This window comes from Carcharhinus amblyrhynchos, chromosome 5, assembly GCF_965287045.1.
Source record: "Carcharhinus amblyrhynchos chromosome 5, sCarAmb.v2.hapA, whole genome shotgun sequence".
NCBI lineage: Eukaryota > Metazoa > Chordata > Chondrichthyes > Carcharhiniformes > Carcharhinidae > Carcharhinus > Carcharhinus amblyrhynchos.
This window is the reverse complement of record NC_137328.1, coordinates 13,860,664-13,888,529: the sequence shown is the minus strand read 5'-3', so window position 1 is coordinate 13,888,529 and position 27,866 is coordinate 13,860,664. Positions and strand designations below refer to the sequence as shown.

The 27,866-nt window shown below is 43.0% G+C and overlaps 1 protein-coding gene across 1 annotated transcript in view; it reads left to right on the top strand.

Moving 5' to 3' along the window:
• Positions 1 to 27,866, top strand: part of dnah6 (dynein, axonemal, heavy chain 6) — a 300,004-nt gene that overhangs the window by 126,422 nt on the left and 145,716 nt on the right. The window contains exons 36-43 of the mRNA XM_080188484.1: positions 3,843 to 4,025; positions 5,635 to 5,778; positions 9,618 to 9,839; positions 11,456 to 11,603; positions 15,066 to 15,223; positions 16,859 to 16,990; positions 18,234 to 18,405; positions 25,297 to 25,443. Coding sequence (XP_080044610.1) covers positions 3,843 to 4,025; positions 5,635 to 5,778; positions 9,618 to 9,839; positions 11,456 to 11,603; positions 15,066 to 15,223; positions 16,859 to 16,990; positions 18,234 to 18,405; positions 25,297 to 25,443 — 1,306 coding nt within the window. The remainder of the gene's footprint in view (positions 1 to 3,842; positions 4,026 to 5,634; positions 5,779 to 9,617; positions 9,840 to 11,455; positions 11,604 to 15,065; positions 15,224 to 16,858; positions 16,991 to 18,233; positions 18,406 to 25,296; positions 25,444 to 27,866) is intronic.

The window sequence follows — 27,866 nt, the reverse complement described above, 5'->3', positions numbered from 1 at the left end:
CCTCTGAACTGTCTGTGCTTTATATGCTCTGTCTGAGGCCAGAACTCTCCATTCACCTGACGAAGAGGCAGTCCCCTCGAAAGCTTGTGAGTTTACTATCAAATAAATCGAACTAAAACCTAGTGTTGTCAGACTTTTTACTGTGTAATACTTCCACCCAGCCCGTGGTAGGTTCTGGGCAGGCACAGTGAAGCTGGCACGAGCTATAAAGTCTTAAACCTGCCAGTGTAAAATCACATTGCAATCCCCTCACTGGCAGGTTAATGATGGATCATTCTACCCGCTGGCCGGTGGCACAAATGCCATTTGCATCACATAAATGCTCATTAAAACAGATGGCCACTGCCATCCCATCAGGCCTTTCAATGTTGCATCGTGTCAGTGAGAAATGATGGATATGCCCCCCCGCCCACCCCACATCAACAGGGATGAAGTGGAAGTGGTCGAGAACTTCAAGTTTCTAGGTGTCCAGATACCAACAACTTGTCCTGGTCCCTCCATCTGATGCTGTAGTTAAGAACACCTATCAACACCTCTACTTTCTCAGGAGGCTGAGAAAATTTGGCATGTTCTCTACAAACTCTCACCAAAGTTTACAGATGCACCATAGAAAGCATTCTGTTTTGTTGTATCACAGCTTGGTATGGCCCCTGCTCTGTCTAAGACCACAAGAAACGACAAAGGGACATGAATGAAGGGGACAAAGGGACATGAATGAAGCCCAGTCCATCACGCAAGCCAGCTTCCAACCTATTGATTCTGTCTACACTCAGAAAAAGCAGCAGCATAATCAAGGACCCGACGCACCCCAGATATACTCTATTCCATCATCTTTCATCAGGAAAAAAATACAAAAGTCTAAGGTTGCATACTAATTGACTGAAAAACAGCTTCTTCCCTGTTGCCATCAGACTCTTGAATGGCCCTACCTCATGTTAAGTTGATCTTTCTCAACACCCTGACTATGACTGTAACACTACATTCTACACCCTCTCCCTTGTTTCTCTCTGGTAGGCTTTAATTGTATAGCATATAAGAAACAATACTTTTCACTATATACTAATATATGTGACAATAATAAATCAAATCAAATCGAAAATCAAAAATCCGATTGCTAATGAATGATGTATACAAGGCAGCCCTGAGTTTGCCATAGACTTTGGGGTGAGTGCAAAAATCATTCTGCCACTGTACTGATGCTGATGTGCTTTATATCACTCTGCCAGGGTAGTCGTATGCCTGCCTCCATTTCCTCCACAACTTTCACCTTATCAAATACTCTGTGGCCTATATTCTAACTGGCACCAAGTCCCATTTACTTGCTCCCGCCCAGTCTCAATTTTTAGCTTGTAAGCGCAGATTGCATGGGCAACTGACAGAAAAAAAATGTTCATCTCGTTTGGGAAGGTGAGGTGGGGGGGTGGGGGCACCTCAATCTGAAAGCTTCCTCTCTGGGACCTTGGAGCTCCAGATCTTCCTTCCTTCTGGCTTAACCCTGACGCCATGATCACTCCCCTCCCAACCCCTGACTCTCCTGTCCCTATGGCTTACCTTTTCAACGATGCCGGGACTTAGTTCCAGCCACTACCACTTCTGGCCCCTGCAACACTGTGCCCAGTTGGGTTGGCGAGCCACCAGTCAATTTTATTAATCGCCAGCTCTCATGGATGGGACTCTCTTCAAAGAGCAGATGGAAGTCCTGCCCACTGCCAATCAATGCTCAAGTGGTGGTCAAGATATTAGTCAGCAAGCCTGGGGTGATGGGTAAATGGGACTTGATGCAAGTTAGAATAGAGGCAACAAAGTTTTGGATAAGCTAAAGACTATGGAGGTTTGAAAGGCAGGAAGCTGGCAGAGGAACATTGCGATAATTGAGTTTAGAAACAACTAAAGCATGGATAATGGGTTGCAAGAGCAAATAAATGATCCAAGGTTGGAGATTGGCTACGTATGGAGATAGTAGGCTGTCTTGAGGGAGGAAAGGATATTGAGTAGGAGGTTAATTGCTTGATAGGGCGGACGCAACACGGTTTCATTAAAGGGAAGTCGTGTCTGACAAATTTACTGGAGTTCTATGAGGATGTGTCTAGGGCAGTGGATAGAGGAGAGCCGGTGGATGTGGTCTTTCTGGATTTTCAGAAGGCGTTTGACAAGATACCTCACAAGAGGTTATTGCAGAAGGTCAGGGGACATGGAGTTGGGGGTAGGGTGTTAGCGTGGATAGAGGATTGGTTGTCAAATAGGAAGCAGAGAGTGGGGGTCAATGGGTGCTATTCGGATTGGCGGTTGGTGACTAGTGGGGTGCCCCAGGGGTCGGTGCTGGGGCCTCAGCTATTTACCATTTATATAGATGATCTGGAGGAGGGAACCGAGTGCAGGGTGTCGAAATTTGCTGATGACACCAAGATTGGGGGAACGGCAAATTGTGCGGAGGGTGTGGAGAGTCTGCAGAAGGATCTAAATAGGCTGGGCGAATGGGCCAGGAAATGGCAAATGGAATTTAATGTTGGCAAGTGTGAGGTGGTCCACTTTGGTAGGAAGAATGGTAGGAAGGACTATTACTTACGTGGCGAAAAACTGCAGCAGGCGACGGTGCAGAGGGACCTCGGGGGTCCTTGTGCATGAGTCGCAAAAACCCAGCTTGCAGGTGCAGCAGGTGGTCAGGAAGGCGAATGGGATGCTGGCCTTCATAGCGAGGGGGATTGAATATAAAAGTAGGGAGGTCTTGCTGCAGCTGTATAGGGCATTGGTGAGGCCGCAGCTGGAGTACTGTGTGCAGTTTTGGGCGCCGCACCCGCGCAAGGATATTTTGGCCCTGGAGGGAGTGCAGAGGAGGTTTACTAGGCTGATACCGGAGTTGAGGGGGTTGAGCTCTGAGGAGAGGCTGAATAAACTAGGCTTGTACTCGCTAGAGTTTAGAAGAATGAGGGGAGATCTCATTGAGACGTATAAGATGATGAATGGGATGGATAGGATAGAGGTGGAGAGACTCTTCCCGCTCAAAAAAGACAGTAGGACTAGGGGGCACAGCCTCAAGATAAAGGGGAGGCGGTTTAGAACAGAGTTGAGGAGGAACTTCTTCACTCAAAGGGTGGTGAATCTCTGGAATTCTCTGCCCGTTGAAGTGGTGGAGGCTGCCTCGCTAAATATTTTTAAGAAGCGGGTTGATGGGTTTTTGATAAGAGAGGGGATTAAGGGTTATGGGGAGAGGGCGGGAAAGTGGAACTGAGCCACAACAGATCAGCCATGATCTTATTGAATGGCAGGGCAGGCTCGAAGGGCTAGATGGCCTACTCCTGCTCCTATTTCTTATGTTCTTATGTTCTTAATCACAGGGGCAACTGGAATGCTGAGCGTAGTCAATAGTTAGGCACCAGAGTTTGTCAGAAACACAGAATCATGGTTAAAAGTATGGTCACAATTAATATTATTTTGCTTTTTTTATGGAAACGGGCTTGTACGTCAACAGTTTCCTTAAAACAATCAATTACAATGTAACAATTGATCAAACATTTCTGGTTATTGGTATTTATTTTAATTAGTTATATTATTTGTTAAATAAGTGCTCTGTTGTTATAAAGTAGCATGGTGTAAAGTGAAATTCAACATCTCTCTGGATAATAAATGCTTCTCAAACTTCATTCTAATTCATTTAAACTCTCTAACGATGCTGTAATTCAATATGTTATGACTGCAACACGACATTCTGGACTCTGTTTTTCCTTCTCTATAACGGTATAGCACGCACGAAACAATACTTTTCACTATATGCTAATGCATGTGACAATAATAAATCAAATCAAATCAAAGACATTCGAAATAAATATTTAACATCTGTTTAGATGCCTTCCGAACCACGGCTGTATCTCATGAAACTTTTTGAAAGCTGCGTTGAAAATGGGCTCCGCTATGTTAACAAGAAATGCACACAGGCCATCAATCAAGTCGACATTAGTAAGGTCACTACTCTCTGCTGTCTCCTTGAATCTCTGCTGCTGGGAAAAGATGGTCCAGACCTCAGCATGGTATGTGAACTGATATCTGAAATATATTCCAAAGGTAACTTAAGATTGTAATGGTCATATGGAGCTTTGCTAAATGTAAGCACCAGTCACAGTTATCACTACAACACAAAAACATGGGGTCTTTTACAAATATGACCCAGAAAATATTTTTACGTTGTTAATGTGAAGCTATCTAATCTCCAACAGACTTGATTTGCTGTATGCCCATGTAGGTGGTGAATAAGATTTGGAGAGGGCCGGCACGGTAGCCCAGTGGTTAGCACTGCTGCTTCACAGCTCCAGGCACCTGGGTTCGATTCCTGGCTCGGGTCACTGTCTGTGTGGAGTTTGCACATTCTCCTCGTGTCTGCGTGGGTTTCGTCCAGGTGCTCCGGTTTCCTCCCACAGTCCAAAGATGTGCGGGTTAGGTTGCCCCTTAGCGTACTAGGATGCTTAGGTTGGAGGGATTAGCAGGTAAAATATGTAGGGATTCGGGAGTAAGGCCTGGGTGGGATGGTGGTCGGTGCAGAGTCGATGGGTCGAAGGGCCTCTTTCTGCACTGTAGGGTTCTATGATCTATGACCTATGAGTCAAGGGAAGAGTGATTTGCCACGGAATTCCCAGTCTCTGACCTAGTCTTGTAGCCGCAGTATTTACATAGCTTGTCTAGTTGAATTTCTGGTCAGTGCTAATCCGCAGAGTGTAAATGGATTCAGTGACGGTAATCTTTTAAATATTAAAGGGAGATGGTTGGATTCTCTCTTGGAAATGGCCCATTGCTTGACATTTGTAAAGTTGAGGACTTGGGGAGGAGACGGGGATGGGTAATCCATTCGCAACTTTTGGTTGAAGATAATTGAAAATGCTTCAACCTTGTCTCTGACATTGTTATACTAGCTTCCCCCATCATTGAGGATGGAGATGTTTGTGTAATTCTCTCCTCTTAGTTGTTTAATTGTTCTCTGCCATTCACAACTGGATGTGCAGGATTGCAGAGCTCCTATCTAACCCATTGGATGTGGGATTGCTTAGCTCGATCTGTTGCACATGCTGTTTAGTATTCATGTAATCCTGTGTTGTAGCATCACTTGGTTGGCACCTTATTTTTAACAATGCCCAGTGCTGCTGCTGATATTCTCTTCTGCATTCCTCATTGAATCACAAGTTGTTCTCTAGAATATCTTATTGAAACAAAGTTCAAAATCTGGTAAATGCTACTGTTGGCCTGCTTAGAAGGTTGATTTTGATAGAATACAGGTTGTACAGCTGGTTTACTATTTCAGAATTATGTTGCTAAACACCTAAGTCATAGAGTCATAGAGGTCTACAGCATGGAAACAGGCTCTTCAGCTCTACTAGCCCATACCATCCTTTTTTTTAAATTACTGAGCTAGCCCCAATTGCCCACGTTTGGCCCTTTCCCTCTATACCCATCTTACCCATGTAACTGCCTAAATGCTTTTTTAAAAGCAATAATTGTAATTGATTAAAATCAGTAACTTCAAATGTGCTAGAAGCTTCATGTTCCTAGACATAGGGAAAAAAATTGTATGTGAATAGAAGTTATTAGCGTGTTTCACTTTTTATTGTCACTTTTTAAACAAACTATGTGATCTGATTTGCTTTCAAGGATGCTTCTCAATTGAATGGTGTTATTTGCCAGACATTTGCCTTCTGTTACATTTGGTCCCTTGGAGGAAATTTGACTGAAAACCATTGGGATGGCTTTGATTTATTTGTGCGGCGTCAGTTTGAGGAACACCCGGAGGCTAAGGTATCCACAAAGTGTGCAAACAAATTCAGTTCCGAGAAGATTCATGTTGGATTTGAAATGTTAATCCTCTTTCCCCCCCCCCTCCACAGTTGCTGCCAGACAATGCTGAGCTTTTCCAGCATCGGTTGCTTTTATTTCAAATAAATACAACAACCAAATTTTTCCAACCATTCACGCCAGCAGGATTCTCCAGTGCACCTCTGCCCGTCGGTTTCTCACCAGTATGGGATGATGTTAATGGGAATTTCCGTTGACAGCAGGGGGACCAGAGAATTCCTCCATGAGCAAACAATGTGCCCTCTCCCACTGGCAGTAAACACACAGCTGGGAGGCTGGAGAATCTCGCCCATTGTTTTTCATAACTTAGAATCAAAGAATCCTACAGTGCGGAAGGAGGCCATTCAGCCCACTGAGTCTGCACCGACCACAATTCCACACCATGCATTTACCCTAGCTAGTCCCCCGACACTGAGGGGCTTTTTGGCATGGCCAATCCACCTAACCCGCACATCTTTGGAGTGTGGGAGGAAACTGGAGCACCTGGAAGAAACTCACCCAGGCACAGAGAGAATGTGTAAATTCCACACAGACAGCAAGCCAAGCTGGGAATTGAACCTGCATCCCTGGCACTGTGAGGCAGCAGTGCTAAGTACTGCGCCACCATGCTGCCCCATCAGACATATCTTGGCTGTACAAAATGCTTCCCCACTTGACAATTAGGAGAAAAGGCACATTATCTCCTGCTTGTTAAGAGATTTTTTTTGTATAATTTCGAAATTCTTGATAAACATCAGCTCATTTTTTTTTTGTTTCCACTTTGGGCAGTTCTCATGATGCCCGAAAACAGCTTTACAAATGTTAATGGGGTCTTTAGCTCAGAGGTGGAAATAATATTATTGGCTGGGTGCTCCTGCATCTGAAGCCATTGCTACTTTTGATCTGTAGACCCTTCTGGTTCAAATCAATTGAACCAACCCAAGATTTTGTTTTAATTCATTCATGGGACGTGGCATTACTGGCTGATCAGCAATTACTGCCCATCCCTAGTTGACCCTTGAACTGAGTGGCTTGTTGGCTATTTCAGAGGGCAGCTGAAAGTCAATCACATTGTGTGGCTCGGGAGTCACATGAAGGGCAGACCAGGTAAGGACAGCAGATTTCTTTCCCTAAAGGACATTAATGAACCAGATCAGTTTTTCTCACAATTGACAATAATTTCATGGTCATCAATAGATCCTTAATTCCAGATTTTGTATGCAGGCTGATCTTTAACCAGCAAAGAGTTGAAATGGTGGATTCCTAGAAGTTATCCTGTACCACCGAGTGCATGATTGTTAATAGGCAGGGCATAGTGGAATTATTTAAGCAAGTATTTTTGTCAGAAAACATTTCCATGGGCAGCTGCTTGTCTATTTGTTACAGAATCAAAAAGATTAAATTTGCATTTTTTTGATTTTAACAACGAAACAGATGCAGTTTTATTATACATTCATATGCATTTAATTTGTATGGAACAAAATATAGATCTCTGTGACAGCATCACAGTTGGACCCTGGCGGATTAGGTGTGAGCACCAAACCATTCACCAGAGTCAAAAATCTGATGACTTCAACATTTAATTTCAGTTCATCTGAAATTGCATATTTTGTTGAAACTATTGTCGGTAACATTTCTAAGGCGAGGATCTTACCAGCTCGGCACACCTGTTGATGGGTGGGTGAGCCAGTAAAATTGCACAAGAGGCACAAATTGAGATTCTGCCCAGTTTCTCATCCTTCAGAATCTTACCAGCCCCAGATCTTCAACGTGATCAGTCGGACGTGAGGCTGGTTTAAGTAATAAAATCCTCATTTCCACAGAATTAGTGAATCTATGATGCAATCATCTGGCTCACTTGCCTTAATGGCTTTGTCGATGAAGGGCCTCATCAGTGAGGATCACATGTGGTCCCCATCAATGGGAATTTGACATGGTGGCCTCACTGCTAGGACCAGAGGCCGTTGAGGCCCCCAGGAGGTTGGGGGCAGGAGGACAGTGCCAGCCTGGCACTGCCAACCTATGAGCCTTGCAGTGCCAACTTTGCACCCTAGAACTGTCAGTCCAGCACTTCCCACCAGACACGATTACACTGCATGTCAAGCATTGTGGCACTGTGCAATTGCACCCTCTAGTGTGAGCTGCTGGCTTTCTGGTGAGCTTAGGCTCAGCCCTCTCCCCCTACTGGCAGGACTTCGATTGTGCATCATTTTTTGCGTTAAGTGCTGTGAGATTTCATTTGTGACCTCACCAAAAAATGGATCTGAAACGCTTCCATTTCACGCTTGTTCGACATTTAGAATTTATTTGCTAAGATTGCTCCCTAAGTATGTTCACGTTAACTTTTCTATTATTGCTTCTGGCTGCTATGGTTATATTGATGTCTGTTTTGGCTTGTATACCCATGTGCCAATCTTATTTGTTTCACTGTTATCAGACGTTTTTTGCCTACGAGGGCAGAGGTTGATTTGTAAATGGGATAAATTAGAGGAATTGGAACATTTGTAATGATGGATGTTATAGAACTAACAGTATGATCATAGACAATCAGGGATACCCCTAAATCTCTTCTTTGATAACTAAAGAAAAAGTAATGGAATGTTACTTTTCAATTAAATACCAGGCTTTGATGAAAGGTCCCTCATATTTCCCTTTTCTTGCTTTGTCCTTCTATCTCTATTCAGAATTTTTTCTCCAGGTGTTGTATTTCTCATTTGGTCTTCATTCTTTTCTTTAATTCTAGAATCCCTACAGTGCAGAAGAAGACCATTCTGCTCATAGAGTCTGCACCAACTTTCCAACAGAGCATCCTACCCAAGCCCTTTCCCCATAACCACACATATTTACCCCACTAATCCCCCTAAAATACACATCATGTGAAACAAAGGGACAATTTATCATGGCCAATCCACCAACCTGTATATCTTTAGACTGTGCGGAGAATCACAGCATCCAGAGGAAACACACGTAGACATGGGTAGAATGTGCAAATTCCACACAGACAGTCACCTAGGACTGGAATTGAACTCCTATCTCTGACACTGCAAGGCAATAGTGCTAACCATTGTGCCAGTTTTACTTATCAGTTCCCATTCTATCTTTCACTCATCTCCCTTTTTTGCAGGCTTTCTTTTCAATATCCTCTTCCCATTCACTACTGTTTGTCTTCCCAGGCTTCCCTCTCATTGTTCTGTTCCTATTGTTGCCCTCTCCCTTTTCTCTCTTTTCTTTCTGTCTTTAAGTCCCAGTATTCCATTCCTGCCACACTTCCTTGATTTCACATAACTTTGGCAATTAAGCTTTAAAAAACATATGAACATGCTGACCTCAGAAATTAACTGTAATTAATTGACGACTCTCATTTGTAAACAGACTCAACTATGTCATGTGATGAGACTTTATCAATTAAGTGTTCCAGATACATTATTGAGGAGCTTCAAACATCCTTCTTTGTTTAAGTTTAACCAACGTTGCTTGCCCACATCTAAATCATTGTAGTCATTGTCTTTCCAAATCAAGCACAATGCTCAGAAGTTATAGCGAGAATGTCTGCTCCCATAACTTCAGCAGTGAGCTGGATGAATTGAAATCAAAGTTGACTTTAACATTACAACTTGACAGTTTTGTAATAAATTTCATTTTATACTCTGCTTAAAATGTGATGTTTCTCATCTAGCCAGCTAACTGAGGCTATGCTTTGTTTACAAACATGATTTTTCTGTACTTTCTGTGAAATATCAATTTGCTATTTTCAACAATGACGCTTTTGAATTGTACAAAACATCTTTATTATTTTATCTTAGATTCCGACATCTGGTGACCTCTGGAGCTACTACATGGACTTTCACAACAACCGATTAGATCCATGGGACAGAATTATTACCAGTTTTAAGTATGATAGTGAAATACCATTTTTTGAGATGCTTGTTCCCACAACAGACACTGTGCGATTTGGCTATCTATTGGAAAAACTTCTTGCTGTTAAGCATTCTGTTTTATTCACAGGCATAACTGGAGTGGGCAAGGTACAATGTTGTTTTGTCATCTTTTTCTGCATTAATTATATCAAAGAACCAGGTCAAAGCTATAGATGATTCTTAAAAATTGAAATTTAGTATCAATAATGATGTTATTAATAAAGTGAAATGATTTATCTTTTCTAGATTTGTATATCACAAAATTATTCTTTGCTAAAGGGTATTTTTTGCTTTACAAAAGGGGTACATAGCAGGTACATGCTCTAATGAGCTATTACCTTCAAGTAATCAATTATGACTGAATTTCAGAAGAATTGTGTAAAGAAAGAACTAGTAACATATATTGACTTTCATGAGCTCAGGACATCCTAAAACATTTCACAACTTGTACAATAATTCTGAAATAGTTGCTGCACAATATTTGTTGCCATTTTAATTTAGGTTGCTGGTTAATGGGAAGGCCTGGTGATATTGGCATGAGATTTTAATTATCAGATCTATATTTTCTTTTGTTTGATGGCCCCTATTTCCAATCACATCCCAAGTTTGGTGGCCTGTCTACCCATTGCACCCAACATGGTACGGCTCTCAAGGTCTTCTGTTAAGTGGAGATGTGCATCTGAAAGTGATGTTACTTTGACTTCCTGTTGAATGACTGCATGATATATATTAACCCAGTAGAAGGTCTGTTCTTTGCTTTTCTGATACGTCCTTGGCACGTTATGGTGTACAAGGTCCGGTAAAGGGGGAGATACTCTTCCCAGCAGTTGCAGGAGCATCTTCAAGGTCATTGTCAAAGTGAATAAATGTGGCTGATTAATTGAATCATCTTTATCTTGTTGGTCTGCTGTGTGTTTTCATAACCATCTCTGAGTCTGCATAAGATAGATGGATAAGTAAGCTGTAAGGAGGATGAAACATCACTCCAAAACTTTTAAATTGCCTCAAGTGGCTAATCTGTGATAAAATGAAATTCTACTTATATCCCCACATCAAAGATAGGTAATACATAATAGCCTCTTCAAGCTGTCAGTTGAATTAGGAACTCGGAATTCCCTGCTGAGATAATATTAGCATTTGAAACCTAGCCAAGCATTAATTACACAATGGTAGCTCTTGAAGCACTGTCAACAAAGAATCCATTGAAACTTTTCTTCTAATCTGCATCAAATAGCTTGTCAATCAAAGGAACTCAGCAGATCTTTATTAAAAAATGTGCAGTTGCCTCCTGTTTGTTTTTTAAATTGAAAGAGCATAAATTAAATTTCTGATTATGACAGTTATACAGGCCTTATCTGCCCTTCAACTCTGCAGCTTAAGGAATTGGACCAGCCAAAATGAGGCGTGTTTGAACTCAATGCTAATTTCAAATTGTCTTGCAAGGATTCCCTCCTGTGTGAGCCCCATCACTCTTAAACTTAGCAGCAACAATTGGAATTGGAGGTGGGATTTCTGCACCCTGGACCCGCCTATCATTTTAAAGATTGTTCCCCAAAAATCCAGCCCTAAGTCTTTTTTGGCAGTAAACCCCATGACATCTTTTAGGCCCCCCCACTTGAGAACCCTTGATTACACATTAGACAGTTCCGTTATGAGAAGAGTAATTTTATATTTTGAAAGATTTGGTAGATGCTTCCATGAACTTTTAAAAATTCTTATTACAGTCTGTTGTTGCACGAAGTTTGCTCAATCAAATCCAAGATGAAGCTGGCTATGTCCCTCTTTATATCAACTTTTCCGCTCAGACATCATCTTCAAGGACGCAAGAGATAATTGAATCCAAACTAGAAAAGAAAAGGAAAAATATCATTGGTAGGATACAGTTTCATACGTGATGAAAATCTATTAATGTCACATAATAATGAACTTATAAAGTTTAATAAAAACGTAAAGGTGATAATTTTATGCTCAAAATCCATAAAGAGACTTAACAATTTGGTTTGTTTTTTATTGCTACTGACTGTGTTTGCAATGTGTGACCTAAAAATTCTGGGATCCTAACTTCTCGGTGTTGGATTTTCCAGTTGAAGAAGGGAAACAGATTTGAGTCCCAATTGCAAACTTCTGTCAGGAATATAGAATCTGATGGGATTTTCATGGGGTTGGGCTTTTAATGAGTTGATGAATAGTGTGGCATGATGACACTGGCCAGCACTGCTGCCTCACAGCACGAGGGATCTGGGTTCAATTCTACCCTTAGGTGACCCTCTGTGAGGAGTTTGCACATTCTCTCCGTGTCTGCGTGCATTTCCTCCGGGTACTCTGGTTTCCTTCCACCATCCAGAGATGTGCAGGTTAGGTTGTTTGGCCGTGCTAAATTTACCCTTATCAGGTGGGTTATCAGGGCAAACGTGTGGGGTTACGGGGATAGGGCCTGGGTGTGATTGTTGTCAGTGCAGGCTCGATGGGCCAAATGGCCTCTTTCTGCACAGAAGGGATTCTATGAATGGACCCTCTGAATGAACAAGGGCAAGCCAACAGAATAACCATCACTGGAGCTGTTTGGCACACCTGGATATAGCACAGCAAGCATTTTTAAGAACTGGAAAGGTGAGTGAGACTTCTACCAGATGGACAGCCCCTTACACTCAACACAGACTCAACCATTCTCACGGCAGCTGAAGAGACCTGAGGTGCCTGAAGATACTCAGATCTGGAGGGGTTTGCAGCCTGGCCACTCGCTCAGTCCATGGAGTCATTTTCAGCCAAAGGGCTTCTGAGAGCCTGTGACTGTGGTATGGATGCTCCTCCTCTGGAGTAGCTGAACTTTCCCTTTGCAGGATGTATTTCCCTTACTGTCCTGTTCCTGCAGGAGAAATGGGTGGCACAGTGGTTAGCACTGTTGCCTCTCAGAGCCAGGAACCTGAGTTTGATTCCCAGCTTGGATCACTGTGCAGAGTCTGTATGCTCTCCCTGTATCTGTGTGGATTTCCTCCGGGTGCTCCAGTTTCCTCCCACAACCCGAAAGACGTGCTGGCCGTGCTCAGTGTACTCGCACAGGCATCGGAGTGTGGCAACTCAGGGATTTTCACAGTAACTTCATTGCAATGTTAATGTAAGAGTATTTGTGACACTAATGAACAAACTTAAAAACTTCAAAAGGGTACATATTGTCTGTGAAATGGCGAAACCCAAGGAGGAATGTCCCTAATTCATAAGTTCATATGACAGCTCTTCTGTCTTAGAGAAAGCAGCCATAGGCATGGCAAGGATGCCACAAGGGTGGAGGCAGCTTGTTAAATGGGAAGCTGCAGTTTTGGATGCACATGGTTGTTGTTTGGTGGTGGAGGGGCCTGGTTTGCACAGCACCTCATCTGAAAATATGCCAAGTATGGGACACATGGGAAGTTTATTTATTAATGTCACAAGCAGGCTGCAATGAAGGTCCTGTGAAAGTCCCCTAGCTGCCACACTCTGGCACCTGTTTGGGTACACTGAGGAAGAATTTAGCATCGTCAATGCACCTAACCAGCATGTCTTTCGGACTGTGGGAGGAAACTGGAGCACCCAGCGGAAACCCATGCAGACAAGAGAGAATGTGTAGACTCCGTACAGACAGTGCAGAAGGCATCAGTAACGCAGAGCCTTCAGGGTTGTGAAGGTGAACTTGCGTAAGCTCCCCTTATGTCTCACACAAGCCCCAATGGAATCCCAAGACACCCTTTATCATTCCCACTCTAATAGAAGGAGGGAGAAATATCTGAGGAAGCAGCATCGTATCTCTCATTGCCAGGTTTTTGTGTAATGACCACTCAGAATTTTAACAGTTTGTCCAGGGTACTGGGACAGATGCCCAGTACAAAGCACTGAAAAGATTCAGTATCCAACTATAATGTGGCTCTCCTCCAAAGTCTAGGTTTGCATTTTCACGATAAGATGGTGCAATTGTCTTCAGCATTGTCGGTGAGGGTACATAGGGCCAATGCCAGAATGTCAGTCACCATGTAGAATCATAAAATCCTATAGTGCAGAAGACCATTAGGCGCATCGAGTCTGCACCAACTACAATCCCACTGAGGCCCTATCCCCATAACCCCATGCATTTACCCTAGTTAGTCCCCCTGACACCGAGCAGAAATTTAGTATGGCCAATCCACCTAACCTGCACATCTTTGGCATATTGGAGAGAAAACCGAAACACCCGGAGGAAACCCACGCAGGCACAGGAAGAACGTGCAAACTCCACACAGACAGTGATCCAAGCTAGGAATCAAACCCGAGTCCCTGGTGCTGTGAAGCAACAGTGCTAAGTACTGTGCCACCATGCCGCCCCTTGATGTTCTTGTTATTTAAATTCAATGCCATTGATCAGGTTGACAACACTGGAAATAAATTATCCCCTGTCCAGGAATTGAGCAGAAAGGCCCCCTTCCTGAGATTGATTCTCCTTCTGGACTGTTGGATCACAGTTTGCTTTTACCCAAACAAGTTTGTTTAATTTGCCTCATAACTTGATCATGGATCTGGTAAAAGAAGCAAAAGGAGTCCTTCAGCAGGATTTTCTGCAAGTTCAGATCGTTAGACTGTGACAGAACTTTTTCTGAGCACCAGCAACCAATTTCACATGAAGTGACATATGGATATTTTGTTGCATCCTAGTTTATGCAGTAAAAATTCTTGTGCCTCAAAAGCACAAAGGTTGCACAGAAAGAATGCACAAAGGAGTTTGTCTGAGACCAAGAAATCTGCCACATTACTCACAATAGGTTGTAATCTTTTCCAAAATTACCAAACAAAACATGCATTTTAATATGAATCATTAGAATCCCTACAGTGCAGGAGGAAGCCATTTAGCCCAACGAGCCTGCGCTGACAATAATCCCACATATTTACAGTCCTAATCCTCCTGACACTAAGGGCAATTTAGCGAGGCCCATCAGCCTAACCTGCACATCTTTGGACCGTGGAAGGAAACTGAAGCATCCGGAGGAAACCCAAGCAGATGTGGGGAGAATGTGCAAACTCCACATCGACAGCCACTCAAGGCCGGAATTGAATCCGGGTCCCTGGTGCTATGAAACAGCAGTGCTAACCACTCTGCCACTGTGCCATCCCTCACAATGTTGAAATTGTGTAAACGCATACAAGCCAATGGAAAATGTGAAATTGGATAAACCTGTTAAAGGATTATAAATATCAAACTGTATTGAAAACTTTCAAGGTATAGTGTGAAGTGTGATTTAAATTGATTTTGTTATTTTGACTATCCTGCTTCATAGCATGAATACAGGGCTCCATAAAAGTTAAATTAAAATGGCTGTTTTTTTTGTATAGGTGCTCCAGGAAATAAGAGAGTCATCATTTTTGTGGATGATCTTAACATGCCCAGATTGGATCGTTATGGATCTCAACCACCGATTGAGCTTCTTCGACAATACCAGGACTTTGGGGGATTCTATGACAGAGAGAAACTCTTTTGGAAGGAAATACAGGTGCTGTATGAGATGTATACATTAGGTGCATTGTCATTGCTAAATTTCCCCTTAGTGTCCCAAAATGTGTAGGTTAGATGGATTAGTCATGGAAAATGTGTGAAGTTATGGGGATAGGGTGGGGAGTGTGTCTGGATAAGATATCTATCAAAGAGTTAGTGCAGACTCGATGAGCCTATTGGTCTCCTTCTGCGCTACAGGGATTCTATGAACAAGAAAATTCTTTCAAAGACTTGAACAAAGATGTTACTGATTCCTGAGAGCATTCTGCCCACATTGCTTGTTCGTAGGTCTTTTTTCTGGTCAGAATTTAGCTTCTGCATTCATGAGGGACAGGGTGCCGCACGAAGCTACTAGATTTCCAGAAATGCTACAACCTGTGTGCTCTCTTGTATGAGAAAAGTGAAACGAGTACCCAGTGGATCTTTTGATTTATGCCAAATGTTGCAAGAGAAATCATTTGGATTCTTGTGCCTCGCACAGCTGCTATCTTTTTAATCTGCTGCAGGCTTTCTGACTCCCACAGCGACACGTCTTGTCCCTCTTTCCCACTTCCAGCACAAAGCATGGTGGCTGAGAGGCAGCAGAGGCACCTTCAAGGGAAATCCCAATTTATGTTTAATTCAGATTGCTGATTACTCAAAGCATGTTAACTGTTTGATCTCTTGTGGAGATTATACAAAACAAGTTAGGGAAAAAGGTCATGGGAAATTATTAGGGGATGAACGCAATCATACAAAGATCCAAAATTGTAATATCCTTATAGGAAAGTTAACTTATAGATTGGTATATTTATATATCAATCAATGTTTTCATGTAAAAATATAAAATAAATAAAAATACATTTGGCTTATGATATTAGGAAAAAATGGAAAGGTATGGTCAATCATTTCTGGCAAAACAAATTGTGACTCTCTTGAATTTTGTCCACTGGTGGTCTTGATGACTTTTTATGCATAATGTGGTGTAACCTTTCAGAATTTATTCAAACAATTTTTAGTCCAAATGCATAAACGCACTGCACAATTCACCAAAGAGCCTTGGACAGCACCTTCCAAACCCACACCCACTTCCGTCTTGAAGGAAAATAGCAGCAAATACATGGAAACACCACCACCTGCAATTTCCCCTCCAAGCCACTCACCATCCTGACTTGGAAATATATCACTGTTCCTTCACAGTCGCTGGGTCAAAATCCTGGAATTCCCTCCCTAACAGCATTGTGGGTCAACCCACAGCATGTAAACTGCAGCGTTTCAAGAAGGCAGCTCACCACCTCAAGGGCAAGTAGGGATGGGCAATAAATGCTGGCTAGCCAGTGACACCCATGCCTCATGAATGAATAGAAAAGTAATAAATTTTCTTCCACCTAAACATTTTTTCATTGGTACTTTGGTTAGTGACTTTATGTTCATTTGACTTATTATTTATTGATCAATGGTAGCTCATTATGACAAATGAGGATTTATAGATTCACAGAACTGGAAAACTGTGGTTACACCATGGGGCTAGTAATCCAGAAACCTTGATTAATAATTCTGACGCTTGAGTTTGTACTCCCCGACAAGTGGAAACTTCTTCTCCATATCCACCCTGCTGAATCCCTCTTTAGTTCATTTTTAACTTCTATTTTAGGATGTTACTATTGCTGCTGCCTGTGCACCTCCCGGTGGTGGACGAAATCCAGTGACTCCGCGTTTCATAAGACACTTCAGCATGCTGTGCCTCCCAACGCCCTCTGAGCACAGCCTGAAGCAGATTTTCCAGGTTAGTAGTAGACCTTGTTGAGCAGCATCAAGAAATCTGATTAATTTTGTATTGTTTTTGGGAGGCTGATTTTCACAATTTGTGCTGCTGCCAAGGATCCTCCAGTCCAAAATGACATGAACTAACTACTCATGGTGGCACAACAGAGACATGTGAGCAACTCTGCTCTCATTGATCTGTACGGTTGGTGTTGCAGCTGTGGAAGGTGAGCCAAAAGAAGATGGCCCTACTTGAGGGTGAAGGACAACCTTGCGAGCTTAACTGTGGAGGTCTCTGAATTATTCAATGCAGTCATTTGATTTGTTTTATTATTGTCACATGTATTAGAATACAGTGAGAAGTATTGTTTCTTACACGCTGTACAGACAAAGCATAAAGTTCATAGAGTAAAAGCAAATTACTGCGGATGCTGGAATCATTGAGTACATGGGAGATAAGGAAAGGAGAGGGTGCAGAATATAGTGATACAGCCATAGCTAGGATGCAGAGAAAGATCAGCTTAATGTATGGTAGATCCATCGAAAAGTCTGATGGCAGCAGGGAAAAAGTTGTTCTTGAGTCGATTGGTACATGATTTCAGATTTTTATACAATTTTCCAGACAGAAGAAGGTAGAAAAGAGTATGGGGTGCGTGGGATCCTTGATTATGCTGGCTGCTTTTTCAAGGCAGCAGGAAGTGTAGACGGAACCATTGAGTGGGAGGCTGGTTTGCTTGATGGACTGGTCTTCATTCACGACCCTTTTATAGTTTCTTGCGGTCACTCATCACCTGGCTGCATTTCAATTCCTCATCTTATTAGGCATGGGACAGTGGCACAGTGATTAGCACTGCTGCCTCACATCATCAGGGACTGGGGTTCGATTCCCAACTTGGGTCACTGTCTGTGCAGAGTCTGCATGTTCTCCCCATGTCTACGTGGGTTTCCTCCAGGTGCTCCGGTTTCCTCCCACGGTTGGAATGATATGCTGGTTAGGTGTATTGACCATGCTAAATTCTCCCTCAGTGTACCCGAACAGGCATCGGAGTGTGGCAGCTAAGGACTTTCACAGTAAGTTCATGGCAGTGTTAATATCAATCTACTTGTGAAACTAATAAACAAACTTATGAAGCATTTTATATCTGTAATCAATTTGTACAAAATTTGTGGAAAAGCATCATAATAAATACTTCTGACATCCAGCCTGCATTCTAGTCTGCATCACCCTGCACGTGTTTCTTAGCCTTTCTTTTTCTGTGATTCAGGCTATCTTGAATGGTTTTCTGGCAGAATTTACTCCAGCAGTGAAACAATGTTCCATCAGTATTGTGGAAGCGGCTGTTGAGATTTACCACCGAATGAGCGTTGACCTGCTGCCTACACCCGCCAAGTCTCATTATGTTTTCAACCTTCGGGATTTATCAAAATGCATACAAGGTAAGATGCATCTATCCTGCAGTCTCATCTGTTCATTAGTTGTTAATTTTTCATTCCTATTCATGGTGCCTTTCATTTGCCTCTGTCGAATTTGCCGTGTCGTTCCTCTGTCCACGTACTTCAGTTCTGATCAAAGCTAAATACTGATGACACCAAGATTGGTGGAACGGCAAATTGTGCGGAGGTGTGGAGAGTCTACAGAAGGATCTAGATAGGCTGGGCGAATGGGCCAGGAAATGGCAAATGGAATTTAATGTTGGCAAGTGCGAGGTGGTCCACTTTGGTCAAAATAATGGTAGGAAGGATTATTACTTACGTGGGGAAAAACTGCAGCAGGCGACGGTGCAGAGGGACCTCGGGGTCCTTGTGCATGAGTCGCAAAAACCCAGCTTGCAGGTGCAGCAGGTGGTCAGGAAGGCGAATGGGATGCTGGCCTTCATAGTGAGGGGGATTGAATATAAAAGTAGGGAGATCTTGCTGCAGCTGTATAGGGCATTGGTGAGGCCGCAGCTGGAGTACTGTGTGCAGTTTTGGGCGCCGTACTTATGCAAGGATATTTTGGCCTTGGAGGGAGTGCAGAGGAGGTTTACTAGGCTGATGCCGGAGTTGAGGGGGTTGAGCTATGAGGAGAGGCTGAATAAACTAGGCTTGTACTCGTTAGAGTTTAGAAGAATGAGGGGAGATCTCATTGAGACGTATAAGATGATGAATGGGATGGATAGGATAGAGGTGGAGAGACTCTTCCCACTCAGAAAGGACAGTAGGACTAGGGGGCACAGCCTCAAGATAAAGGGGGGGCGGTTTAGAACGGAGTTGAGGAAGAATTTCTTTACTCAAAGGGTGGTGAATCTCTGGAATTCTCTGCCTGTTGAAGTGGTGGAGGCTACCTCGCTAAATATTTTTAAGAAGCGGGTTGATGGGTTTTTGATAAGACAAGGGATTAAGGGTTATGGGGAGAGGGAGGGAATGTGGAACTGAGCCACGACAGATCAGCCATGATCTTATTGAATGGCGGAGCAGGCTTGAAGGGCTAGATGGCCTACTCTTGCTCCTATTTCTTATGTTCTTATGTACTACAAAACACAAAATGCTGGATAAATTTTGCAGGTCTGGCAGCATCAGTCGGGAGAGAAACCTGGTTAATGTTTTGAGTTCATGTGTCTTTTCTACAGAACTTTAATCTGAAACTGCTTACTTTAATTCCAAAGCACTTCACTTTATCATAGAATCCCTACAATGCAGAAGGAGACCATTTGGCCCATTGAGCCTGCACCAACCACAATCCCATCCAGGCCCTATCCCCATAATCCTATGCATTTACCCTAGCTAGTCCCACTGACACTAAGGATCAATTTAGCATGGCCAATCCACCCAACCGTACATCTTTGTGTTGTGGGAGGAAACCAGAGCACCTGAAGGAAACCCACACAGACATGGAGAGAATGTGCAAACTCCACACAGATAGTGACCCAACCCGGGAATCAAATCCATATCCCTGGCACTATGAGGTGCAGTGCCAACCACTGTGCTTTCACACTTGGTATAATTCACAGAATTGACTATTTTGCATTGAGTTTCTGAATCAAGGTAATTCCCGTGAGTAGAAACAATAACGGTTCCAACCTATCCCTTGCAGTACGTCACTCAATGTCTTGTGTTCCCACTCAACATCATTCCAAATGTGTGGTCTTTGATCTAGAAATTTGATTGCATCATATTCAATTTACAGGCATAAAACAGACAACTAACGGTACAATATGGCAAACAGTGTAGGTACACTCTTCGCACACCAGAAGTATATCACCTGTATGTTGGATCGGGCTACACATTCAATGCTAGATTGCCTGTTGGAAGTAGTAAAAACATTTGTTGTATTGTTTAAGTAAGGGGCATATGTTTGTTGTACCACCCTTTTGCGAAAATTTTCTGCATTTAGCTTGATAAATTTGCTCAGCAAATTAAGATGCTGGAAAGCTAGCAAAGACTTTGGATGGGATTTTTTAGTCGTGCTCACCCCGAAACTGGAAAGTCCCGCCTGAGGTCAGTGCACCTTACCTCGGTCTGCCCCTCGCCCGCTCTGATTCCATGGTGAGCGGAAAAGGAAAATTCACCCCTTTGTATCAATTCTATTTAAAGGGCTCAGGTCACACCATATAGCTTAAACGCTAGTCTGTCCTTCTAGGCTGCTGGCTACTCTCTGCCTGTTTCTTTGTGGCCTATTTCTAACATTCTACAACAGATTTATGACTTCCATTCACAACTCTGTTAGTGCTGAACTGTTTTTGCTTGCTTTCTAAACAGTTTCACTGCAGTTTTGTGTGGCCTACTATTAGGGCTGGAGAATGAGGGAACTAACCTGGCTGAACAAACCAAGTCTCTAGCACTTCTTTCATGTAAATGCTGAGGGCAAGCAGTGTTATTCACTTCAAAAAAAAATCTTCACTTTGTTAGACGTCGAACAACAAATTGGTGTGATGCACGATTGAAGTACTTCATCATGTTTATAGACCAAAAGAGAAAACGCTGGAAAATCTCAGCAGGTCTGGCAGCATCAGAAGGAGAAAAAAAGAGCTGACATTTCGAATCCAAATGATCCTTTGCTTTGACGAAGGATCATGTGGATTCGAAATGTCAGTTCTTTTCTCTCCTTACTGATGCTGCCAGACCTGCTGAGGTTTTACAGCGTCTTCTCTTTTGGTTTCAGATTTCAGCATCTGCAGTAATTTTGTTTTTATCATGTTTATCGACTTTGTTTTTTGTCTATTTGTTTTAACTTTCACATGGGTGACACAGTGGCAGAGTGGTGAGCTCTGCTGCCTTGCAACACAAGGACCCCCATTTCAATTTTGGCCTTGAGTGATTCCCACGTGGAGTTTGCACATTCTCCCCTTGTCTGCATGGGTTTCCTTTGGGTGCTTCAGTTTCCTCCCACAGTCCAAAGATTTGTAGATTAGGTGGATTGGCCATGATAATTGGGGATAGAGCAGAGGATTGGGCCTGGGTAAGATGCTCTTTTGGAGAGTCAGTGCAGATTCGCTGGGCCGAATAACCTCCTTCTGCACCGTAGGAATTCTATGGAAGGCTACCAAAGAACTCTGTGAAAATCTGCTAAAAATACTTTTCATCACACCCGACCATTCATTTTTAAAACCTGGCTGAAGTGTTTTTAGCGACGGCGTGCAAAGTGTGCTGAGACCAAAAAGAAAATGCCTTAATATTTCCCTCAACGTCCAATGGAATACTTTCTACTTGCCTGAATACACGCAGCTCCACCAGCACTCCATCAAGGACAAAATAACCCATTGACTGACACCTCATCCATCACATTGATCATTCATTCCCTCCACCACTGACGCACAGTGGTAGCAGTAACAACAAGATGTGCCTCAGCAACTCACCAACACATCTTTGATGGAACCTTTTAAGCCCACTACCTTTATCCCATAGACTGCAAGAGCAGTAGACTGTTTCAGCCAGTTGAGGAGTAGTGAATTGACTCCCCTTGATTTCAGTCCCCTCAGTTCACAACAAAGACGTTACAAATTTATTTTCCCCACAATGCCTTCTCCAATCTGTGATAACCCCATTGAGTTCCACGAATAATTACTAATTGATCTCTGAGGCCCGTTGAATATAAGTTCCCTTGGTAACAGGCAATGGCCTGTCCAGGTAGGACACATCCCCTGAAACTTTTATAAGGCAGACACCGGAAAGGGTCTGCAGAGCTTGCGACTTATATATGTACACCACGGAGTAGTGACTTTGTTTCGTGTTTAACAATAAATAGTCTAAATTTTTAGTCGAGCTTCCTGACTTATTACATAATCTAAATGTACTTCTTTGTTAATAAGCAGTTAATAAAACCAGATTTTATTGAGTCAAAGGAAGAGTCAGAGCGTTAATTACAAAACCCGAGAAAAAACCCTGCACCCGGGTTTTGAATGTTGGATGATTATCTGGTTGCGGTCGAGCATTTTAGATCTTTAATGTCTTCTTGTGTCCCTCTTTGAAGTGAGTCTTGACATCTTCACCCAGCCAGGTGTGAATTTCCATGTCTGCAGTGCAATTTACATAGACTTTCGAAGGAAGAGGTCAATTTTACAGTATCAACTATCAAGTGTTTGGTGGCAGCCTTTTTATCAGTGTCTTTTCTTGCATTTCCTAAGAGAAACAGGTCTTTTTTAAACAGCTCAATATATTAGTCGTTAGCTGCTGGACTTGCAGGTACTCTACTCAGTCAATTTCCAATCATCGTGACAAGATGCATGGGAGCGCCACCTTCTGAAAGTTCCCCACAAAGCCTGTCACCTTCCTGATTTGGAACTATATTGCAGTTCTTTCATTGTTGCTAGGTCAAAAGCCTGGATGTCTTTCCAAAACAGCATTGGGGGTGTACATACATTAGACAGACTGCAGCAGTTTAAGAAAGCACCTTAGTGCCCCCTTGTCAAGGGCATTTCAGGGATTGGCAATCAGAAATGCTCAAATCCAAGGAATGAATTTTTAAAAAAATCCCTTTGTCTTTTAAATGGGAAGTGGTTCTAATATTCTAAAAATCTTGTCCAGCCATGGCAAATTAGCCTATTTATGACAATAATGCTGATGAGGTGCATTAGTTACGCAACATTTCAGATGGTTCTTTATCACGAAGAATGCACAAAGGTTGGAATATTAAGAGAAAGGACATTCTCTTAAATTAAGTGTCATTCATCAGTTGGTGTCATACTTGGATTTTATAAAGCTAAACATTGCAAGAGGAAAGAAAATTCAAGGGAGGAAATTATTCAACGGTTTAGAAGTCCTCTGCAAGAGTACAATAGAGGCAAAAATGTATGGTAAATTTTAACCTAAGCTCAGTGAGGATGCAGTAGAGCAGGAGATGATGCTCAAAGAAATGAAATTTCAATGTTCCTATGTTTCTACTGACCACAGTAATATCAATAAAATGAAAAATAAGAGACAAGAAAGACAGTAGAAAGACAGGTGAGCAACTAAAGGTGAGAGAGGGATGATTTACAAATTGGTAGTTTTTTTAAAAAAAATTAAGGCTTGACTTGTGGTGTAAGAGAAATGTTTGAAATAGTTTCTAGAACTGCAAGCAACAAGCCTTGGGCTTGGACTCTAGAGAGAAACCAGGTGGCATGGTGATATAGTGGTTAACACTGCTGCCTCACAGTGCCAGGCACCCGCGTTCAATTCCGGCCTCGGGTCAGTGTGGAGTTTGCATTTTGTCCCTGTGTCTGCATGGATTTCCTCTGGGTGCTCCGGTTCCCTCCCAGTCCAAAGGGTTAGATTGTTTGGCCATGCAAAATTGACCCTAGTGTTGGGAGATTAGCAGGGTAAAAATGTGGGGTTACGGGAATAGGGCCTGGATGGGATTGTGGTCATATGGCCTCCCCCTGCACTGTAGGAATTCTATGATTTCTGAGAATTAGAAACTGAAGGGCAAGGGAGTATTTAGTATGAAAAAGGAAGCTTCTTGTCAGTCTTAACCGTGGAGGTGATGTGGAAATGTTAATGAGGTCAAAGAAAGTCTCAGGAGAACTGAAACATCAAAAGATTATGATGCTGTCATGCTAATTAAGGTTTCCCAATATCGTACATATGATAACTTCCATGGAGTGGCAATCAGAATCAGATTCTTACTTCAGATCTTTTTACCTTGAAATTCAACTGTTACTTTACTCCAACTGACCTTCTGACTCAGGCTGCATGAGAAATATATAGCACAGTGTCCAAGGTCATTTGTTAAGGACAGGGGAGTCAGAGAGATGGAAAGTGGGTGATATTTTGTGGCAGTAGCAGCTGTAAAGCAGGTAAGTTTAAAGGTTCCCGCCACTTTGAAAAGCCAGAAGAAAGTAAGTGAGTAGGATTAGAGATGGATGTGGATGAGTAGGGGAGGTGGTTGGCTGGGGTTGGTGGGGAGATTGGGGTGGGTCAGTTGGTCACAGGTGGGGGTCACCTGCTTGGGGGAGGGGGGAATGATGGGGATCTGGTGGTCAGTGAAAAGCAAAGGGAGGGCAGTCATGGCATTCCATGGGAGGTAGGATATACTGTTGGGGTCAAGGGTGTGGGGAGAGTCCCATGGGGAGTTAGCTGGGGAGAGCTTTAGTTGATGTTGGGGGATGGTTGGATGTCCTGTGGGGTGTTAAGGGAGTGACTGTATTACATTGGGATAGTGGGGGGAGGAATAATGGGTGGTGGTGGCGGGAGGGCTAGCCTGGGGGTTCAGGGACTGGGGAGGGGGTGATCAGTGCTATAGTTCGCTAGAAGTTAGAGGTGGTTTCAATTCTAACCTTTTTCATGTAACTATTACTGTAAAACAGTCATAACCATTCAAAGCTTGCAATTTATACCATACTGTTGGATGGTTCCCATTGTAGAGCAAATGCCCAATAGATGTTTGAACTTCCCAGGCAATTGCCATGTAATCATTACCTGGGGATTTCCAGGGAAAAGCTCCCTTATGCATCTTTGGGCACCTTCTAGTTACAATACCCTGGAGCTTGGAGCTACGGGCTATTGGCTAGAACATTTCAGCTGTTTATGCCATCGGGACCTTCCGGTCCCTCTGACAGAACACCCCTGCCACAGGTTTCCTAAGGGCGAAAGGTACATTCAATGTAAAACCTTAGTGACAACAGTGGATTGCTGAGAAAATCCTGCCTATTATGTATATAGTGTATATAGGTTTATATTTAAAATGGTCAAATACTCAACTTATGACTATGATGCCATGTTACATCTAGATCTGGTTACTCATTGCACATTGTCCTTTCTTTATTTTTTAAATGTCAGTCAAACTGTTGTTTATGTGCATCATTTTGTGTGATTTGGAGATTTCTGACATTTGAATTTTGTTTTCTTTTAAATGCTTTATTTTCCTTTCAGGAATTCTTCAGTGTAATCCTGGTACAGTAAGAACAGATCAACAAATATTTAGGCTTTTTTGCCACGAATGTCTACGAGTCTTCCATGATCGGCTTATCAACACCGAAGACAAACATTATTTCATTAATATGTTGTGTGAAATGGCCAGTAAGGAGTTCTTTTCTTATCAGTGCTTCAAAATGCTCACATGCACTACTTTAACTATTGTAAAATGTAGTTGTATTCTGGAGTTTATTTTGTAATTTTTATTAGTTTGCAGAATAGATGTTATTTCTTCCTAATGTACAGATTAGAATTTCAACACTCAGCTTTGTAAAATAGATTAAAATCCACAAATTAAGTAAGAAATATATTCAAAATCTTAACAGGTAGTTGATATCAGTTGTAAGAGTCCCAGGTTAGCTACACTGACCCCCGCCGACTATGGCAAGGTCTGCAAGACATAACAAAGAACAACCCAGCACGGGAAACAGGCCCTTCGGCCCAATGAGCCCGCACTGCCACCTTAACAAAGCATTTTCCTACATCTACCTTGACCCGTGTGTATGCGTATGGTACCTGTATTGTAACCAGATTCAGGCGAGAATAGTTTAGGGATAATTTGTTACACCAGTCAGCCTAAGAGCACATCTTTGGGGTGTGGGAGGAAACCGGAGCACCCGAAGGAAACCCACGCAACCACAGGGAGAATGCGCAAACTCCCACAGATACTGGCCCAAATCCATGTATCTGCCCAACTAGCAGTGATAGTCACTGAGCTGTTGTGGTGCCCATCTGCTGGTCCAGTTTTAAGCACACACAACGACACGAAGTACTAGGCCACTCTCAAAACATCCAAGAGCAGCCCACACACGACCCACCATGCGCATGCCCCTTGTTAGACAACAAGGTGGACGAATACACCTGCGGATTAAAAGAGACAAAACATTAACATGTAGCATTAGATTTCCAGTATCGTCCCGAGGCTCTGACCCTTTTTAAAACCGTCTCCTATAACCCTCCATCCCTGTCTCACTCATGTGTCTATCTAAGTAAACCTTAAACAAGTCCAGCGTGCCTGCCTCCACCACCTTGGTAATGAATTCCATTCCCCCACGACCCTCTGTGTGAAAAACCTCCCTCTAGTATCCAAATTATACTTCTCCCCCCTCACCCTTAGCTCGTGACCCCTCATGATATTTGTCTCCAGTCTAGGAAAAAGCCTGCCACTGTTGACTCTATCTATACCCTTCATTATTTTATACACGTCTATCAGATCCCCCCTTAATCTCCGTCTTTCTAAGGAGAAGAGCCCCAGTTTATCCAATCTTTCCTCATAACCCAGTCCTTTCATACCAGGCAGCATCCTGGTAAACCTCCTCTGCACTCTCCCCAGGGTCTCCACGTCCTTCTGATAGTAAGGTGACCAGAACTGGACGCAGTACTCCAAATGCGGTCTAACCAACGTTCTGTACAACTGAAGCATTAGACGCCAGCTCTTATACTCTATACCCCTTCCTATAAAGGCTAGCATTCCATAAGCTTTCTTTGCAACCTTCTCCACCTGGGTTGCCACCTTCAGAAACTTGTGCACTTGCACTCCCAGGTCCCTCTGCATTTCTGTACCCTTAATTGGTCTACCTTTTATCATGTAACTCCTCCCTGCATTATTCCTTCCAAAATGCATCACCTCGCATTTGTCAGGATTAAATTCCATCTGCCATTTATCTGCCCAATATACCAGCCTATCTATATCCTGCTGTGTCACCTGACAATCCTCCTCGCCATCCGCCAATCCTGCCATCTTGGTGTCATCTGCAAACTTGCAGATCACACCACGTACGCCCTCTTCCAAGTCATTTATATATATTACAAAGAGAAGAGGTCCCAGTACTGAGCCCTGCCGCACACCACTGGTGACAGACCTCCAGCTAGAAAAGGACCCTTCCACTACTACTCTCTGTCTCCTGTTGCCTAGCCAGTTTTCAATCCATCTAGATACCTGTCCCTGTATCCCATGTGCCTTAACCTTTTCTACCAGCCTACCGTGAGGGACTTTGTCAAACGCCTTACTGAAATCCATGTAGATGACATCAACGGCTCGTCCATCATCAACCGTTTTTGTCACCTCCTCAAAAAATTCTACCAGATTCATAAGGCAAGACCTCCCCTGAACAAAGCCATGCTGCGTATCCCTAATCAGATCGCAACGCTCCAAATGCTCATACATCCTATCCCTAAGAATTTTTTCCAACAATTTTCCTACCACTGATGTCAAACTCACTGGCCTATAATTACCAGGGTTATCCCTACTGCCCTTTTTAAACAGCGGTACCACATTAGCTATCCTCCAGTCCTCTGGGACCTCACCTGTGTCCAAAGAAGAGACAAAAATTTGCGTCAGAGGCCCAGCAATTTCATCTCTCACTTCCCTAAGCAGCCTGGGATAAATGCCATCAGGCCCCGGAGCTTTATCAGTTTTTATGCTACCTAAAAACCCTAACACCTCCTCCCTCGTAATGAATATTTCCTTCAACTGGTCTACAGCTCCCTCCAAGACATTACAAGACACCAAGCCCCTCTCCTTCGTG